The 21,132-nt window shown below is 31.5% G+C and overlaps 1 protein-coding gene across 1 annotated transcript in view; it reads left to right on the top strand.

Annotated features, from left to right (window-relative positions):
- Nucleotides 1-1,531: 1,531 nt before the first annotated feature.
- Nucleotides 1,532-21,132, top strand: part of LOC134715797 (peroxidase mlt-7-like) — a 34,006-nt gene continuing 14,405 nt past the window's right edge. The window contains exons 1-9 of the mRNA XM_063578245.1: nt 1,532-1,673; nt 2,460-2,695; nt 6,116-6,473; nt 8,198-8,409; nt 9,745-9,927; nt 11,225-11,264; nt 11,675-11,811; nt 12,785-12,889; nt 13,687-13,782. Of these exons, the coding sequence (XP_063434315.1) occupies nt 1,663-1,673; nt 2,460-2,695; nt 6,116-6,473; nt 8,198-8,409; nt 9,745-9,927; nt 11,225-11,264; nt 11,675-11,811; nt 12,785-12,889; nt 13,687-13,782 (1,378 nt within the window). The 5' untranslated portion in view covers nt 1,532-1,662. The remainder of the gene's footprint in view (nt 1,674-2,459; nt 2,696-6,115; nt 6,474-8,197; nt 8,410-9,744; nt 9,928-11,224; nt 11,265-11,674; nt 11,812-12,784; nt 12,890-13,686; nt 13,783-21,132) is intronic.

Genomic DNA, 21,132 nt, shown 5'->3' with positions numbered 1-21,132 from the left:
TATTGTGCATTTAGATTTTTTTTATTTAGGGTCCTGTTTTCAAATTAGTCCATATTAAGTTTTGCCGGGTCTAAAATTTAAACTCTGTTTGGTTTCAAATGAAATCAATTGTTTGGTGTTATTTAATAAATTTAATCTCACTCTGTTGTAATATTTTAGATATCAGACCATACTACGTATACCGAATTAAATGTCCATTTTAAAATTTTGAAGATCTCTATACACATTTATTTTCTGTCAGAATCCTATATTTTGTAAAACTTTATTACAATCTAAATGCAAGCAAGTATCAAGCTTGAATATTGTGTCCACACTTGCCCCAACGAAAAGATATGATCTAACGTTATGAAAATTTCAATGTAATTAACGATTGTTAAAAGCTGATTAAATTGTTTATCATAGCAAAATAAATAAATTTTATTAGCAGTATTAAACAAAACCCAATAATTTTAGGTTTTATTACCATGTTTAATTAGTGTCAGATTCATAAATCTTTTCGCTAAACCCTACTGTACGTTTTTTGTTAAATAATTATGTATATCTTCAAAACAAGATGTGTGTGTGTTTGTTTTTATTAAGTTGATGGTCAGTCTGTTTCAAAAAGTAGAAGGTCACTTTGTTTCATAAATTAGTTGGTCATTTTGTTTCATGAAACAACGATGTGAACGTTTTGTCAATAAGTTAGGAATGAAAAATACTAGTAAAGGAGGCCGAGATGTAAACACATAAGGCGATATACCTTGACTATGTACTTTTTGAAATATTTTAGTTTGCACGCTTGCATATAAAAGGCTTTTCATACAAAAATATGAAAACCCCGGATCAACTGCTGATAGGATAGGTAGTAGCAATATGTAGTTTTATAAGATATTGAGATATTAAGTCATATGAGCTTTTCCAATAAAAAGTAAATCTGCATGTTGGCTTTCTATTGAAAAAAATCCAACTTAGATACAATAGAAAATATTAATAGATATGTTAAGATTTTGAATGAATCTATCATCAGGATAATAATTTCTCTTATAAATTTTAGTTCTGTACTATAATACAAATGGTTTATGTATGCAGAAAGAATTTTAGCATTTTGTGGCATGTTTACTAATTTTGTATATTATTGGGGGCATTATTGTTCTACGTAATTAAATTGATTTTATTGTAAAACAGGTGTGTAACGTATTAAAAAACGTTAACTGATGATCATTTGATATCTTTAATGTAATGCTGCAGAAATTGAAAAAATGATTGCTCTATAAGAAATAACTATGCAATGGAAACTATTAAACATAAAATGAATTGAACAGTTTGCAGAGAAAACAAGAACCATCATGCGTAAAAATAATGTAATACTAATAGTGCATATTTATTTATTCTTTTTTGTATAAAGCCTTTTAAATATTGATATAAGTATATGCATTTCATAATTTATGAAATCAAAACCTGTAATCTATTTCGGTAGCAGGGTATTATCAACAAATTAATTAAATAGGGTGTCACCTAAAATATACAAGGAAGTCATCAAAGATGCTTTAATTAATTTATTGGTGCTTGGATTTTTCTTGACGTTGCAGTTTATAAATAAATAAGTATAAATTTGGCCGCGGTATAAATTTTCGTGAATTTGAAAATAGTTTTTAAAACGGTCCAAACTGTTCTACATAAAACATGAATATGTGGTAAGTTCTGTCTGATATTTTAAATCATAATTAAGATTATCATAATTTTTACAACTCCTATTTTTTTATTTTTTCATTTATTAATATTCAGAAGATCTTTTGTTTTAAAAAAAACAAGAAATCAAACGAAAACAAATGCAAAACAAACGCAAATGCATTTACAAAACTAGACAAAGTAAATACAAACCACAACAAATAAATAAAAAAGTACAAACAAATAATAATTAAATATTGATATTCATGGTGAATTTGTAAATTCATATATTGAATTTATGTTTCAACTGGACCTTCAATGAATATGCAATATCTAAAAGGTTTAACTCTTCAGTTTGTTTTTGTCTGGTTTGACAACATTTGCTATCCACTTCTTTGCATTCGTGATGAAGTGATATCCACCTAACTTCATAATGAATGTAGCACTTTTTAGAAATTGATTGGTTCTTTTAAAATTTAAAATTTCAAAAACCTTTGGTCACCGAATTATTCGCTTATCTTTATGCGTTGACTACTTCGCAATGTTGATAATACAGAAAAATAAGTAAATGCTCCAGGAATAAAAAAAAATACAAAATAAAGTTTATAAATATCCCATGATAGAAAACAGTGATATTTTTATTAGAGATCTGAAACCTTAACAAACTTCCAGAATTACAGAATTATGTATTTTTTTTTTCAAGATAACATCAACTTTGTTCATACTATGGGTTTAGTAGTCGGATTTTTAATAGTTTCGATAGTTTCGCAGTTAATAAAATTTAATTCACATTTCTTTTACAATTTTTGTAGGAAATCCGTTTGTATAACCATTCTAACCTTCACATTGTCATCTGGAAAAATATTGAATGAGACAGATGGCATGCTAGACGCAATGACTATTGGTCCAGTGAGACATCTCTTACAAAAAAATGCGACATTTGAACCAATTGAAGTACCATCTCTTTCCATGATGAGAGAATTTAAGATAGAATCGGAAAATGACCACAAATATAAATTGAGCGGAAATGAAGATGCGAAAGAAAGAGGTAAGTTTTATATATCACAATAGACCACTCTCGAGTTCATCCGTCACCGGAAAAAGCTCGTCAATTATACACGCCTTTATGACGTCATTTACCAGATCAAGGGGGTCGCCTGTATCCCTGCACTATTTACGTTCATCAAGCGTCTTAGTGATCGTCATTGTGTAGGATAAACTAGAAATAATGGTTGTTTCGTAGGTACTTAATGACAATTCCCTAATGACAGCAGTGCTGGTTTTAAATTTTGAGAATTCAATTTGCCGAATAATTCGTACAATATAGAATTATAGTTTTCCAACCATTCGCTCAACATTGGAACGGAAGTGACGTCGCCCCTAAACGCACAAATGACGGTGATAAAGGCGCGTATAATTGACAAGTTTTTTCCGATGACGGATGAACTCGAAAGTGGTCTATTGCTTTATTATGATTAAAAGAACAACCACTTATGTTAACACACAAAGAGGCTTCAACCCGACTGTACAGTACGGTACTTGCCGACTTGTTTCTTTATTATTATGAGGCTGACTTCATACAGGAACTTCTGAGGGGGAAAGCTAAGAAGTAAGCCCTTTCCTTTAACTTTACTTTGCGCTATATAGATGATGTTCTTTCACTAAATAATTCAAAATTTTGTGACTATGTGAAACGCATCTTTCCCATCGAACTAGAGATAAAGGATACTACAGATACAGTTAATCCGGCCTCATATCTTGACCTATATCTCGAATTTGACAATGAGGGTCGGTTGAAAACAAAACTATACGACAAAAAAAATGATTTTCAGCTTTCCAATTGTGAACTTTCCGTTTCTAAACCGCAACATTCCAGCAGCACCTGCATACTGGGTATATATCTCCTAATTGATACGACATTCCCGTGCTTGCATTCCCTATCATTATTTTCTTGATACAGGGTTACTGCTCACAAGGAAGCTATTAAACCAAGAGTTCCAAATGGTGAAGTTGAAATCATCGCTTCGTAAATTTTACGGATGCCATCAATTGGTCGACCGTTATGGAAAAACCGTTTCACAAATGATATCGGATATGTTCATTACGTCGTAACTACCAATCTAATTAAAAACCGATCTCTCATCGCTCCCGTTTTCTGATATGTCGCGTGAAAGATCTTACGAAACCCGTTTCGAGGTCACATGTGAGTGAACTAGAAGTTATGAACTTATAATTATATGCAAATGATTTGATGACCTATTTTAAATAAGCCAATCAAAACAGTTTATGAATTATTTTGACTGACGATTTTGTCGTATATAAAATGAGTTATATCCCTTTACCTTACGATTAACTTTCAAGATCGTGGAAGAATCAATTTTATTGGTAAAAAAAGACACACATACGAGGTCACTCACATGTGACCCCAAAGCGGATTTCGTTAGATCTCCCACGCGACATATCAGAAAACGGGAGCGATTAGAGATCAGTTTTTAATTAGATTACAATTCCCTTCCCTTTCATGAATGTGACATACCGAATAAGACTATTTACCGGATTTGTGATAGCATAAGCAACACCACGGGTGCCACATGCGGAGCAGGATCTGCTTACCCTTCCGGAGCACCTGAGATCACCACTAGTTTTTGGTAGGGGTTGTGTTGTTTATTCTTTAGTTTTCTATTTTGTGTCACATGTACTATTGTTTGTCTGTTTGTCTATTTCATTTCTAGCCATGTCGTTGTCAGTTTATTTTAGATTGATGAGTTTGACTGTCCCTCTTTTATTTAGAATTTAGCATTTGGTATTCACGACACAACACTTTAAAATTTCATGCGTCCGAAGCGCTTTTTTATATTTAACCTGTAGTGAAGTCATTTGTTCTGAAGAAAGTAGGACTGACTTTATAGCCAAGACACTATTAAGTCAGATTTTTGAAACAAAATTCTACTTCAAACCTTTTCTCAATTCTGTCTTTGACACAGATATTAGTTTGAACTGTAAAGATCTTATTAAAAAAGGATGTCACTATTATAATTTCTTTTGGTGACGTTTGTTAATTGAAGTACTATCCATGAAGACTTCTTGGTCTTTTGAACAAGTTTTGTTATTGATGTTGTCCCAGAGGGTATCACCATCCATCCCAGGAGTCAGCACTTGGTGTTGACTTGAATGTCAATTATATGGTCATTTTTTTGATTGCCTGTTGAAAACATTGAATTTTTCTTATTCCAAATTACGTGTATCTTCTCATAGATTACAAATAGAATTAGGTAGATATCAGGGTATTCCCCGAATAAACAGAATATGTAATAAATGTTCTTCCAATACTGTCGAAGATGAGGCTCATTTTCTATTTGATTGTAACAAATTTGAGGATGATAGAAATTGTATGTTAGCTAGTATTGCACAATATAATTCTTATTTTAATCATATGAACAGTCAAAGCAAAATTATCTGGTTATTTAGTGTAGAAAATGTTGAGTTACTTAAAATAATATGTAATTTTATATACAAACATCTTCCTTAGTGAAGATTAGTTAAAGGAGATCTATGTGTGTATATACATTTGATTGGACATAGAAAATTATATTCATCTGAATATCACAAACATACTAGCCGATTAAAAAAAAAAAAAAAATTGTTAAGATATATTATTTATTCAAATGTTCTCTTATATCCTTGAGGCATCGTCCCCTGGTATCAACTGCATTCAAGTTACCTATGATGCTTCCTTGTTTGCTTTTGATACAGGTAGGAAAGAGACATTTACACACATTTTACATGCCTATGGCCCATAAGGTATCGCCCCCTGGTGTCAGCTGCCTTTAGGAAACCATAATGCTTTCCTATTTGCTGCTGACACAGGATGAGTCATGGACATGTTTAATTTCTACTTTCTTTTTGGCTAATTATTATATATTTAATTGATCCAACTTTTTGTGTACTATACATATGTGGATATCTATTTTTCTTTTTTTCTTTTTGGGCTACTTGTTTGTTATCTATATCAACCACACTTGCAATAAAATGCATTAGTATTAAAAAAAAACATACTATAGATTCTTTATCTACGTATTCTTTAAGAACTTAAATAGTTCTCGTTTATCTTTTTTTTTTTTTATCTCATTGTTTGTATTGTATTATGAAAAAATTATTGATGTTGTAATGTTTATGCCCTTTGGGGCCCATAATTGGAAAATAAAATATCTTATCTTATCTTATCTTATTCCAGGAGTAAATTAACTTAGCTGTCATTGGTATAACTTTTTGTTTTGTTTTTAATCCTCAATACTCTTCAACTTTGTACTTGTTTGGATTTACAACTATTTTGATCTGAGCGTCACTGATGAGTCTTATGAAGACGAAAAAAGCGTCTGGCGTATTAAATTATAATTCTGGTACCTTTGATAACTATTGTAGTCAGATCTTTGTATATTGTACTTATCGATTCTAAAATTTACTTTAGGTATCGACACACCCGATGGTAACCTGACTGCAATATTTGGACCACATCTTATTACAAAAATGGAATCAGTTTTGATACATGAACAAGGGTTTATTTATGGAGACATTGTGTATCGTGCGCTAGAATACGCCACAGAATATTTCTCATTCACAACAAGTCACCAAACATCGGCATTCACGACTACAACTGAAATGGGTCCAACAAGTATGCTAACTGACACAACGGAAACTACAACTGACAAAGGTACAACAAGTATATTGACAGACACAGAGGAAATAACAACAACACCAGGAAGCACAGTAACATCAACAACGCATCTGAATAAGCGACGAAAGAAGCGAAGTATAAACAAGATATTGTAAGTGTCAAAGTGTATGTTTCTATTTCTAGAATAGACTACCTTAGCTGTATTTGGCAAAACTTTAAAGATTTCCTTTTTTCTCAATGGACAAACTTTCAACTTCGTACTTTATTTGGCATTTTTAACTTTTTTTATTGTAGCGTCACTGATCAGTTCTCTGTAGACTTATCGTGCGTCTGGCGCAAATACAAGATTTTAATCCTAGTATATATGATGAGTTTATTCATCGCAATGCCTTTAACTGTATATATTACAGTTTAGGTCAATCAATTTTAAAACGTGATTTTTCTTGTTTCTCCACTCAGGGATCGGGCTATGTTACAGTTCTCTTGTCCAAAACATATTTTCATCATACGATATAACTGAACAGAATGATCATATTTGGTCAACAATTCCAAAGCTATGGGTTATGACATGTGAATGTAACGGTTAATAGGTCCAGTAGTATAGTATGTAGAACGGACTTTTCTTTCTAGATAGAAGGTTCTGGTTCAGAAAAAGAAAATAGTAAAAATAGGATAATAAGGTCCAGAGTTAGAAAATAAATATGGACAATCTTTTTGTTTCACTGTTTATTTTGTGTCTTCATTCTTTTTCTTCGCAGTTTTTTGTATTCGGTGTCAATCTGATGAATTAAACCGTTTTCAAAATAATTTGAAAATTAAGAACTGAAGTTTCTGAATAATGATTGACCTTTTCATCAACTTTGAAGGTGTAAACAAGTCTGCTATATAAATTAATTTCTCTTATTTGGAAATGAAATATTTTAAGGATTTTTTCCTTATACAAAACTTATTATTTTCTCACATCTCATTAAACGATAAAATTGATATTGTTTTATCAATATTAAGATAGAAATATGTGATTTAATTTCTAAAATGATAAACTGTTAGAAAATAATTTACGATTTTTGTACAAAAACAAATATTCAAGCATACCAATAAAACCTTCTATTTTTTTGTAGAAAAATTGATGACCATCGGAAAATTAATCTTTGAACTTTTCTAAACGACATTGAACTCATAACAGTACTTCATATCTATAAATTAACTAATTCCAATACTTTTTACTATTTAAAATACTAAGGTTTTGTTTTTACCTCAGGAATAGATTATCTTAGTTGTACTTGTCAAAACTTTTTTTTTAGGAATTTCGGTCCTCAATGCTCTTTAACATCGTACTTAATTTGGCCTTTTTAACTTTTTTTGCTTTGAGCGTCTTTTGTCTTTTGATGAGTCTTTTGTAGACGAAACGCGCGTCTGGCATTAATACAAAATTTAATCTTGGTATCTATGGTGAGTTTATTTCCATTTGAATTGTTTCACATTATGTCATGTTGTGATCTTTTATAGCTTACCAACCGGTATGACTTTTTTTTGTATTTGTTGAAGGTCATACAAATACCTATAATCATTACGTAAGTGGACAGCTGGAAAAATATCAAATTTCTTTATATTAGTACTTTTCTTAAGTACTAGTACATTATTTGTACTACTGAACAAAATGATTTCATATCAGCAACTTTTTTCATTCAAATTCATTTGATAGATTTGACTAATAACTATACAAATTTTGAAATTTGTTTTAATTTCGTTTAATTGATTTACGCAGAGATGTTTCTAATAAATCGCCCAGTAGAGAACTGTAAACAAGCATACTTGTGAGTTTTCTATAAGAGGAAATACATTTTTTCTCGTTTTTTTCAATAAACTTTATTGTAGGTCAGAAACAGACAGAGAACAAATAGACCAGTTCATCTCAAACCTCCCAGACGCTAGCCTCTTAGATCTTCCATGTCCCTTCACTACTACAGTATGCAATGAAACTGCAAAGTACCGGACTATTGATGGATCCTGCAATAATCTGGAACATCCGTATTGGGGGAAATCATTTACTCCATTTGATAGATTTTTAAAAGCAGAGTATCAGGATGGTAAATAATATCTTAGATTTCCTTCATCATCACGATGGGAAGATTTAAGCTCCATACGATATTCTAATCTTTTGATTTGTTGTCTCACGATGTGCCTATGATTTCTATTGGCTAAAATTGTGACATTTACCGGAAAGGAGAAGATAAGAAATACGGAAAATAAGAAATGTAATAACAGAACGGGTATTCAAGACTCAATGAACAAATTTTACCTCATATTGACGTAAAATATGATACTTTGAATCACTTGGTATCTTTTAAGAAACGTTAAACGTTTAAATTTCACTTTCGTGGAAATAAAGCATCTTATTTTAATTTTAAACTTCTTTTGATACATAAGCTAAATAAGAGTGATGTTGATGCATTTGTCTGACAACTATACACAAAGTTAAAAGGAATAAAAATAAAAAGTGCAAAGGTTTTTGTCAAAATGACTTTCTAATATTTTAAGAAGCACCATAACTCAACTGTTTAAAAAAAGTTTCCTCCCTTGAAATAATATACATGTTAGACAAATTCTAGTTGCACTGAGCATGTTGCCTAGTTATTCATAAATAATAAACCCTAGGCTATAATTTCATCAAATGAATCTGTTAAACTATGAAATGTATTAATTGTTGATTTTAATATATCTTGTATCTGTTTAAATATACATTTCTTTTACGACATAATAATAGAAACAGTTTCAACAATTTTAAAAAGGTACGGTGTTCTGCGCAGTATAAAACATTTTGTCAATATGTACACTGCAGTATAGTTCATCAGGTCTTGAATACTAGATCTGTGACTTTATTTTATATTCAGCATTTCACATCTTCTCCTGTCCGGGACATGTGACAATTTTCACACTTAGCTGTCAATATAATGAAATTCTAGGCGACTCACTGACATACATGTGAAAGGTTTAGCTAGCTATAAAACTATAATTAATCCATTTTTGTTTTAGATACTGTGGATTCATTAATATTCGATGGATACCAATTTTCGTGGATTTCGTTGGTACAGGAGAACCACGAATTCAAATGTTCAACGAATAACAAATTTTCGAAAGGAATGAGTGTAGACTTTGCCAAAACATCGAAATTGAATATCCACGAATATGTAAATTTTCCTAAAACCACGAAAATTGGTACCCACGAAAATAAATGAATCCACAGTAAAGTAATGCCTGAAACAAATCAGGATATAATAGCTGTTTTCCAATCATTTGATGTTAAGACGTTAAATTCTGGTTTGCATAGCAACTTTGACACATTTAGACTTGTATAGAAAAAAAAAACATTTAAAATATATGACAAATTCAAAAACATGCATCATGCTCATTTTCCTTTAAAGCATCACAATCACCTAGAATATTTAGCAAAGTAAGCGGAACAGCATTAGAGGGTCCACGTGAGATCAGTAACTTTGTTCACACCACAAGTACACTTGCCGATATTGATCCAGCCATTAGCTCCTATATGATGACATTTGGACAGTTCCTTGATCATGATATAACAAAAACAGCTTTAGCCAAAGGTAAGAATGTGATTTGCTGGAAAAATGTATGTAATGGTCTTTCAATATTTCGTCTTACGGTGTTTATGTATCACAACTCGCTATGATCGTGTCTGTAGTGACGTTTTGGATTTCAAATAGTGTAGGCTTTGTATAACTCATAAATTTGCATGGGGATTCCGTTACACCAATTTACTGAAAAACCATGGGTACTAAAACTTGGTTTTCAAGTTTAGGTGTACTTGTAGAAAAATCTTTTCAAACTATAAAAAACGGTGATTTTTTAAACCGAGCCCATAAATTTAGATACGATCCGGTTACACTTCTAAATCCTTTAAAATAAACTTACTCTAAAAAGTTGCCTTTCTGGCAGTGTAATACAATCTTTGAATATTGTATTTATTGGTTTACATATTGGTTCTGTTATTAGTAAACTGAAGTTATATCAAATATTAAGCGTATGCACTTTCATGGTACTAGAGTGTTGCTCAATACTGTCGAAGGAAACGTGATTGAAGGCGTTGACAATGCAATGAAACATATCTATTCTTAAATTATTAATGCGCTGGGTCAAAGTCGTTTCATCTGTACTAATAAACATAAATTGTGAAAGGTATACCGCTATGTTTTCATGGTAATTATTGTTATTTGATCATCCTTTGTAAATACCTTGTAAAAAATAATAATCTCATGAAAATGTATCTGAAAATAGGGTTGTTAACATATTTAATTTGCACTTACAACCAGTTGTTTCCTTACTATACATTGTAAATCCTGTACCAAGTCAGTAATATGACAGTTGTTGTCCATTTGTTTGATGTGTTTTATAATTTGATTTTGCCATTTGTTTAGGGACTTTCCGTTTTGAATTTTCCTCGGAGTTCAGTATTTTTGGGATTTTACTTTTTATTATGGAATTTTAAATGGAAATGGATAAAAATTTAAGGAATATAGGCATACTAAATTCGTTTTGATACCTATGTTATTAGAAAAATTTAATTCAGGAATTCAACTATCAACGCAGATAATTTAAGTTAAATAGGTACGCTTCGTACAATTGTGAATAATTATTTGGTGACTCGTTGAATATTCATCTTTATTAATTTTCTTAGAAAAGCTAACTGATTTATAAAATTATTTTATCCTATTCATTTTATAATTTTGTTATAGCCTATTCATTTTATTATTTAATCATAGCCTATTTATCTGATATTTTGATATAAAGTAATGTTATGCATTAAGGAAAAACTCAAATGATTAAGGTATAACACATAGTGAAGAAAGCTTTAATAACATGTTCTTGTTATTATCATTACAGGAGCCTATCCTTTTAATTTAGACTGCTGTAATCCTAGTAGGTAAGTGTTCATGAAATCATAATGGCAAAAGGTTAAACAAGGGTAAGCTTAATTTATATAGAAATACTTATATCTCATTCAGTCTTTGAATTAAGAAACACAATTTAAAAACAATACCTCCATAAATCACATATTCTAATAAGCGAATCAGTCGTGGGTTTAAGGGAGTGGTTTAAAAAAAATATGCATATATTTTTGAGGTTTGTATATATTTTGAATTACACATACGTATGTATATGGCGTTTTTATGGTTGTCAAGGAAAGATGTTATCCTCAAGTCTTCGAATCTTTTATCGTTTCAATACTGTAAATTTACCTGTTAATCTTTTGAAGAAAGAAAAAGAAATAGTTTTTTAAAGATTGTACAAAATAAACTGGAAAGTAATTCTAACAACCATAATGTATTGTAGACCAATCAATTCAGATTGCTTTCCATTCACTATACCTGGTAACGACCCTTACCATCGGGATTTACTAGGAACTAATAGTAGGAGATGCATGAATTTTGTTAGATCTGTAGCGGCTTGTGACATTGGTTGTAATTTAGGTAAGATGTTTTTATTAATATTATCATGCAAATTAAACCTATAGAAAAGAAAAATATCTATATATAACAGTATTGTTTTTGAAATATTTTTTTTATTATTTTTCTTTAGAAATTTATAATTACCTAACTTATAATGCCAGAGGCTCCTGACTTGGGACAGGCGCAAAAATGTGGCGGGGTTGAACATGTTTGTAAGATCTCAACCCTCCCCCTATGCCTCAATGTAGAAAAGTAAACGCATAACAATACGTACATTAAAATTCAGTTCAAGAGAAGTCCGAGTCTGATGTCAGAAGATGTAACCATAGAAAATAAACAAAATGACAATAATACATAAATAACAACAGACTACTAGCAGTTAACTGACATGCCAGCTCCAGACTTCAATTAAACTGACTGAAAGATTATGATTTCATCATATGAACATCAGGCACAATCCTTCCCGTTAGGGGTTTAGTATCATACCATCATAACATATATGAGAAGAACATAACCCGTGATAACTACTTTAACAAATTCCTTATTTCCAGTGTCAATTTTATTACAGAACAGATCAATAGTAATAGTTTTCTTAAAATCTGGCAACAATAACACATCAAACTCTCTAAAGATCAACAACTTTTGAAAACAGGCAACAGTTATAGACACTATGCATTAACAACTGTCATCAATACAACCAACCCAACATTTTGACCATTTGTCAACAAAAATACCTTGAATCAACCTTGCTATATTCCATTGTTACTTTCTGCAGTTATGCAGTAATTTCAAATATTCACCAATTGCCAATTTATTAAAATCACTGTCTTATGTTGGACTGAACCTGAGTGAATAATATGAAGTTAAACAAAAAACGTAGCATACAGCAATACAGCCAATACTTGGTAATTGAAGACTTAAAAATAAAAGAGATAATATAAAATGATCTACCTAACAGTACTAGACTTAACGCCTGGGTATGTGAATATTCCAGGTTATCGGGAGCAGATTAATGAACTTACACATTACATTGATGGTTCTAGTGTTTATGGTTCTACTGTTGAAGAATTGGATGCATTGAAAGACCCTACTGATAATGGTAAAGTATAATTAAGTGTTATACATATACGCACTAAAATTTAGAAAGCATGTTTGAATAACGTCTCAAGGCCGTACGGTGACCTATAGTTGTTAATGTCTGTATCCTTTTGGTCTCTTGTGGACAGTTGTATCATTGGCAACCATACCACATCTTCTTTTCTTTTTTTCCTATTAAACGGAGAGTAGAAACAGAAATTTCCAAAAATAATGTTATCCATTCGAATCAAAATAAAATGACATTACACAGACAAATGTGAAACTTCATCGTTTAATCACGATAAATATATTTTATATAATTCCTTTTCCGTTTTCAGAAACTATATATCAAACTTCATTGTGAATCCGGTTTTAATGTATGAATTAAACAATTCGATATTGCTGTGATATACCTTAAAGCAAAGGATAATATTTATTTTTTACATTAAAAATGCTTTTCCGTCAATGATTTCTATATCAGAATCACTCAGTAACGATATGATTCAAATTGATTATAAATAATATCACACGCTTCTTAAGCCCAGTTGATAGAGAGAAAAAATTTCCGGATCAACTGTATTTTTTTTTTGTCGTTCTCAATATGCATGAAATATTTTCTTTTCAGCAAAAACAATCAATCAATCAAGTTTACTAGTGAATTTGTTGGTAATAGAATTATAAAATTTATATCGGCATGCGTCTTCGTAAGTTTTTTTTCAGAATGCTGTTTAGAATTAACATACGCATGAAATGACCTTCTCTATGAAGTCTGTGGTATATCTTTGCACACTTTATATGTAATATTTTTTATGATAACAGGAATGATGTTGGTTTCGACTGATGATAGACTGCCTCTTGATGACTCAGATACTCTTAGTTGTACATCGGATGCAGATAAGACATGTTTTAGAGCAGGTACGTGTTAGTTTATTACCATAATATACAATTGTATATTAACAAATGGACATCAGAACTGATCTTAAAAGTCGGAACACAGGTATACAACTTAATTGTGAAGGATACACAGGTATATGAACAATTGCCCTTTGTTACCAGGAATCAATAGTTTTAATGAATTTCAAAATGTGTGTATAGTATATTTATGAGTTTTGGAGATCACATAAGACGCATAGAAAGTTTTCAATATGTCCGAGATTGAAGGGTATGGAGTTGTAATATTTGGTTCAAACCCTATCATTTCTTTTGGAAGAGCATGCTGGTCAATATCAGTCAGTCGACAATGTGTTCAATAGAAATAGTCAAAATTAAAGTTTGTTTTCAAAAGTATAAACGGATATGAATTTTTTTTGGAAAATATGCCTCAAAGTTTTTTTGTTTTGTTTTATTCGACTTTCGAATGTTTCCAAGCCAAATGGATGAGTTTGAAATACATTACGTCTATATAGTATATGTTTGCGTTCAAAGATTTTCACAGAAGGTTATAAGTCGTCCATGTACTGTCGATCTCAACTTTCGAACAGTGTTTTCAATTATAACTTTTTTATTTTGAAATAATTCAGTTTTCACAACTAATAATATTCTATTACTCTCCAGTTCAGTATATCCTATAATCTGATATTTTTGTTGTTGTTGCTTGAGTTTGTGCAGTGTATTTTGTTTTTTTTCCCCTATTTTACTTTTTCTTGTCTGGTGATATTCCTTTCCCCCTTATTACGGTGTGCATATTCAGTTCATTTTGTCCATTCGTTTTTGATGTGTTTTGTCCATTCGTTTTTTATGTGTTTTGTCATGTGATTATGAACTTTCTAATTGAATTTTCCTCAGAGTTCAGTATTTTTGTGATTTTACTTTTTAATCATGAAAACCTTTCATCAATCCTGTCTAAACTATGAGCTGATAATCTGGTATTGCACAAGGTCATTTAAGGTACCAATACCGAACTTCGAGGAATATTCAAAAATGAAAGACCTAATCAAATGGCAAAATCAAAAGCTCAAGCACAGTTATTTTTCGCTGACTACTATAATACTTCATTAAACGTAATTCCGTTGGATGTGTACTCATTAATTATTTAGTTTAGGATGTTTTGTCTTTAAGTGAAATGTTAGTTTAAACTACAGCTTTCAGCAACTACAAATACACATTGATCGGTACTTTGCGTTTTTGATTTTTTTTGTGCCTTCTGACAACTTGATTAATGGAGAGAATGCAAATCTGCTTTTACAGTTTGTATTTCACTACTTCGCAATGTTGTGGTAGGATTGAGCGCTAACAAACGTGTTTAACTACGGTCGATTCTTATTGAATTTGTTCTAAGGTGTAATTCAGCGGCTGTCGGTTGATAAGGGATTAAGGTCTTATTTGTTTTCATGTATTTTCTATGTTTCATTTTCAGTATATGAAAAGAAGTCCATCGAAAGGGAAATTGAAATTCAGTTATAAGATTCAATATTTGTAATCAACGCTCTGTACTAGAGGTCGGTTATTTACAAACGTATCAACCGTATCGTATACGTTGACGTATCCGCATCCGCAGATATGTCGAAAAATATTATGTGATCCCGAGCTTATTGATAAGATCATGCTTCATTTTACAAAATCTAATTGGAATCTCTTCGAAACAATCAAACATACACTTTCAATATTTATGAAAGTTGTGTTTTCTAAAAAAAAAAAAAAAAAGGAGTTCTATCAACAACTTTTACATGCCGTTAGAAAGGGGCCAATGTAGGGCAGGTACACGAATATCGTACACAATCCTTTAATAATCTACTTAAAAAATATTTCAAGATCTTACAGGAATAAATACAAAAAAATCAATTGTACTTTTTTTTTTATACATGTAGGGAACTTTGAATATTGTTCATTTGCGATGGTATCTTAAGAGGTAATAGAAACACGAGTTGTCTTCACATGTCATATAAATGAATGTACATGTAATAAAACAGTACTGAGTATCACTCTATTTGTCAAATAACGATTTGGTTCTACGTGAACACAAGTTCATACACCGTGAAACAAACGACTTTACCGTATTCACTCCTATGATGTCTTTAAACTGGTCCAACTATCCGGAATATCTTTAAAAGTCGGGTTACATATATTCCACAAAAACTCGAAATTTCCTTATGGTTTTGTAAATTTCTGTATTAGAAATTAATCAGTCGCCCATTTGCATTACTGAAAGTACATAAAATTAATCTTTCGGGACCACATACTCTTTTTGGTATATCTGCAGATGCGGATACGTCAACGTTTATGATACGGTTGATACGTCTGTAAATGACCGACCATTAGAGCATTTGCATTAATCAAGTATTTGCTGGCGTATCCGTATCGGCGTATCGTATTACACGTATATGACGAAAGGATAAATTAAGCCAGGTTGGTCCCGATAAAGATATTTTTAGTGCAAAACATACAATAAGAATAGTTAATCGTATATAAAAAGTCACATACCGATAATACTAATAAACCCAATATAAACTTAAATAAACAAATAGGTTCTTCGGGCAACAAGAGCTGCCCACAAACAAACAACCCTAAGTTAAGTATCACTATGATGTCTGTATAGATTTCCAACAACTCTTAAAGGTGTTATCAGGGGATGTCGCGATGGATATATGCAGTTGCCTCAAAAAAATGTTTCTGGGGTTTCCCCTTTCGAATTATAAAATTCGCGACGTTGCATAATTATTGATCCAAACACATTTCTCCCCTGGCGGTTTGGAGATTGGGGTTCATCCCAAACTAATAAGTTTCTAGATATTGTCATAGAACGTTCTGGTGGAGCGGTAATCATCGATAACAATTCTTTCAAATCTACATCAATAGGCGATGAAAAGTTTAGGAGCATTTCAAGGACTTGCAAAACGAAGTCCATACTGGCATCAATTCTAGAAGAAAATTGAAGAAGGAACCAAAATATAACAAATACAATTCTACGTTGATCCAAAAAAATCAGGAAAATATAAATATGCATTATATAAAAGTCTAATAAAAAACAAAAATAGCTTTTATTTTCTCAATCTCTCTGATAAATTTATATTTACACTCTCAAAGGTGATGTTGTAAAAAAACATTTCAATTAAACGTTTTGGATACGTTTTATGAATCGAGTACACCCCTTTTTCTTAATTCAGATTTATGAGGCTCTGGATGTTTATTGTGTCTAATTGTTTGAGTTGATCAATTTATATCAAAGAAGTTATAATATCCGACTTTATATCAAAAACATTATTTCAATTAAGATATATACGTACTCCAGTTATTTGTTTCATGAAGAAAAGATCCTTGAGTTATGATAATGTTTGACTTAATTTGGAAACTATCCTCGTGTGCCATTTTACACGTATCCGCGTACGTATCACACACCGTTAGCACGAGTGCACCTTACAGATGTAGACAACTTGAAAACATGTCGAATAAAGCTATGAGTATGTATCTTATGTGTTTACTGTTCTTCATTTACGATATTTAGATGTATCATACTTGATAATATAAATGTTAATAGTATATACCATAATTGATGCTAAATACAGTTTCCAGTGAAGAAAAGGTGTGTTGGATTTGATTGATACTATAAGTCCGAAGCAATTGTGCAACCCTAGCCCGTTTTTTCGGCAACATGTATTTCATATTTTATTTTTATTTTCTTAAACACAATAAAAAACTTCTATTGTTTCTGGCGTCTCTCATTATCGAGGAACTAAAAACGATTCCACAAATTAATCATTTGTTATCAGTCATATCATTCTAAAGGGGATTAGTTGCAATTTTCTAAAAACCCTGATCCTCGAAACAGCATACAAGGGGCGGATGTATGATTTGCTATCTAGAGGTGCGCGTGTATGGAAAATATAGGATTAAACAAATTAGGAAATTAATAAAACCCAATGAAAAACCCCAAAAATAATAATCAATGCGTTCTAAGCATATGGCACACGCCCTCAATGCTCCCTTCTTGATATCCACAAAAGTAGTTTAATTTGTTTACACTGTTACGATTGAAATAACATAAAATTGATGAAAAGAAATACGTCTTGAAGAATTAATGTTGTGATTGAAAGGGATGTAGAAAACAGGAAAATTGAACTATCTAAGCAACATGTGCCATGCAGTTACAGCAATAAAACGAACGATCTCATTATTTAGACACGGCGAAATTGTCATCAACGTCCCCCTATAACTTTAGCCTATGTAGTATAAAGAAACACACAAAAATAATCACAGTAAAACTCAGTGTTAAAGAATTCCGAATCCTATGTCAGAACAGGCAAAAAAAGAAACTAAACAAAATGACAATGATACATATATTCACAAAGGACAACTACATGTAGCAGTTACTGATATTCCTGTTCCAGACCTCAATTAAATAATATTATTAAATGTTTTTCCTTTTTCTACCGAATAGCTGCAAAATATGAAGAATTTGATAAAAGTATACTTAATTCCGAAAAAAATGTGTAGAATACACAAATGATGTTATACAATAGATTTTTTTTTAAAGAAAAAGCATACAAAAATGCAGCCCCACATACCCAAAATCAATACCTTTGTGTCGTAAGAACTTTAAAAAGCTGGGATTTAGGGGAAATACATACAGGAACAAATTTAGATATAAACTGTGGTACATTGGCAGATCCAGGGGGTTTCGTAAGTTGGAGCCCCCCTTTTTATGGCCAAACAATGCTTTTGAATGGGGACCCCCTTTTTGTCCTGAGTTGGGAATACCCCCTTTTTAAAATGGTTGGATCCGCCCCTGTGGTAGTAAATCAACAAACATAACTTGTGTAGCAATCAGTGGAGGATCCAGATTTTTTTTAGAAGTGAGATGGAGATGGGGATAGTCTCGCTTAATTTAACGGGTTAATTAGCAGTTTGATAATGGGCAGTAAACACACTTGTATTAGTACATAATGTTAACGTTAATTTTCGTAGACAAGGTGTGTTCGATTTGATCCTTTCATATATAAAATATTTGTATATGAAAAAGAAACACTTGGCACACACAGTTCTTAAATACGAAGCGTGTATGTTCTTGGTCTTATAAAAGCAATGACTCTTTAGTTTTTTAACTATATATCATCAATATTTGGTTCATATTTTACATCTGTTGAGTTTTAATTGAGGTCGGGACTGAAATATTATTTTATACAAATCTGCCCGATACGTATACGTCGATCCGTGCACGTATATAGATACGTGAATAATGCAAATGCTCTATTAGAGCATTTGCATTAATCAAGTATTTGCTGGCGTATCCGTATCGGCGTATCGTATTACACGTATATGACGAAAGGATAAATTAAGCCAGGTTGGTCCCGATAAAGATATTTTTAGTGCAAAACATACAATAAGAATAGTTAATCGTATATAAAAAGTCACATACCGATAATACTAATAAACCCAATATAAACTTAAATAAACAAATAGGTTCTTCGGGCAACAAGAGCTGCCCACAAACAAACAACCCTAAGTTAAGTATCACTATGATGTCTGTATAGATTTCCAACAACTCTTAAAGGTGTTATCAGGGGATGTCGCGATGGATATATGCAGTTGCCTCAAAAAAATGTTTCTGGGGTTTCCCCTTTCGAATTATAAAATTCGCGACGTTGCATAATTATTGATCCAAACACATTTCTCCCCTGGCGGTTTGGAGATTGGGGTTCATCCCAAACTAATAAGTTTCTAGATATTGTCATAGAACGTTCTGGTGGAGCGGTAATCATCGATAACAATTCTTTCAAATCTACATCAATAGGCGATGAAAAGTTTAGGAGCATTTCAAGGACTTGCAAAACGAAGTCCATACTGGCATCAATTCTAGAAGAAAATTGAAGAAGGAACCAAAATATAACAAATACAATTCTACGTTGATCCAAAAAAATCAGGAAAATATAAATATGCATTATATAAAAGTCTAATAAAAAACAAAAATAGCTTTTATTTTCTCAATCTCTCTGATAAATTTATATTTACACTCTCAAAGGTGATGTTGTAAAAAAACATTTCAATTAAACGTTTTGGATACGTTTTATGAATCGAGTACACCCCTTTTTCTTAATTCAGATTTATGAGGCTCTGGATGTTTATTGTGTCTAATTGTTTGAGTTGATCAATTTATATCAAAGAAGTTATAATATCCGACTTTATATCAAAAACATTATTTCAATTAAGATATATACGTACTCCAGTTATTTGTTTCATGAAGAAAAGATCCTTGAGTTATGATAATGTTTGACTTAATTTGGAAACTATCCTCGTGTGCCATTTTACACGTATCCGCGTACGTATCACACACCGTTAGCACGAGTGCACCTTACAGATGTAGACAACTTGAAAACATGTCGAATAAAGCTATGAGTATGTATCTTATGTGTTTACTGTTCTTCATTTACGATATTTAGATGTATCATACTTGATAATATAAATGTTAATAGTATATACCATAATTGATGCTAAATACAGTTTCCAGTGAAGAAAAGGTGTGTTGGATTTGATTGATACTATAAGTCCGAAGCAATTGTGCAACCCTAGCCCGTTTTTTCGGCAACATGTATTTCATATTTTATTTTTATTTTCTTAAACACAATAAAAAACTTCTATTGTTTCTGGCGTCTCTCATTATCGAGGAACTAAAAACGATTCCACAAATTAATCATTTGTTATCAGTCATATCATTCTAAAGGGGATTAGTTGCAATTTTCTAAAAACCCTGATCCTCGAAACAGCATACAAGGGGCGGATGTATGATTTGCTATCTAGAGGTGCGCGTGTATGGAAAATATAGGATTAAACAAATTAGGAAATTAATAAAACCCAATGAAAAACCCCAAAAATAATAATCAATGCGTTCTAAGCATATGGCACACGCCCTCAATGCTCCCTTCTTGATATCCACAAAAGTAGTTTAATTTGTTTACACTGTTACGATTGAAATAACATAAAATTGATGAAAAGAAATACGTCTTGAAGAATTAATGTTGTGATTGAAAGGGATGTAGAAAACAGGAAAATTGAACTATCTAAGCAACATGTGCCATGCAGTTACAGCAATAAAACGAACGATCTCATTATTTAGACACGGCGAAATTGTCATCAACGTCCCCCTATAACTTTAGCCTATGTAGTATAAAGAAACACACAAAAATAATCACAGTAAAACTCAGTGTTAAAGAATTCCGAATCCTATGTCAGAACAGGCAAAAAAAGAAACTAAACAAAATGACAATGATACATATATTCACAAAGGACAACTACATGTAGCAGTTACTGATATTCCTGTTCCAGACCTCAATT

This window comes from Mytilus trossulus, chromosome 4, assembly GCF_036588685.1.
Source record: "Mytilus trossulus isolate FHL-02 chromosome 4, PNRI_Mtr1.1.1.hap1, whole genome shotgun sequence".
Lineage (NCBI taxonomy): Eukaryota > Metazoa > Mollusca > Bivalvia > Mytilida > Mytilidae > Mytilus > Mytilus trossulus.
Note: the sequence above shows the minus strand (reverse complement) of the source record. Positions and strands in the feature narration are given on the sequence as shown.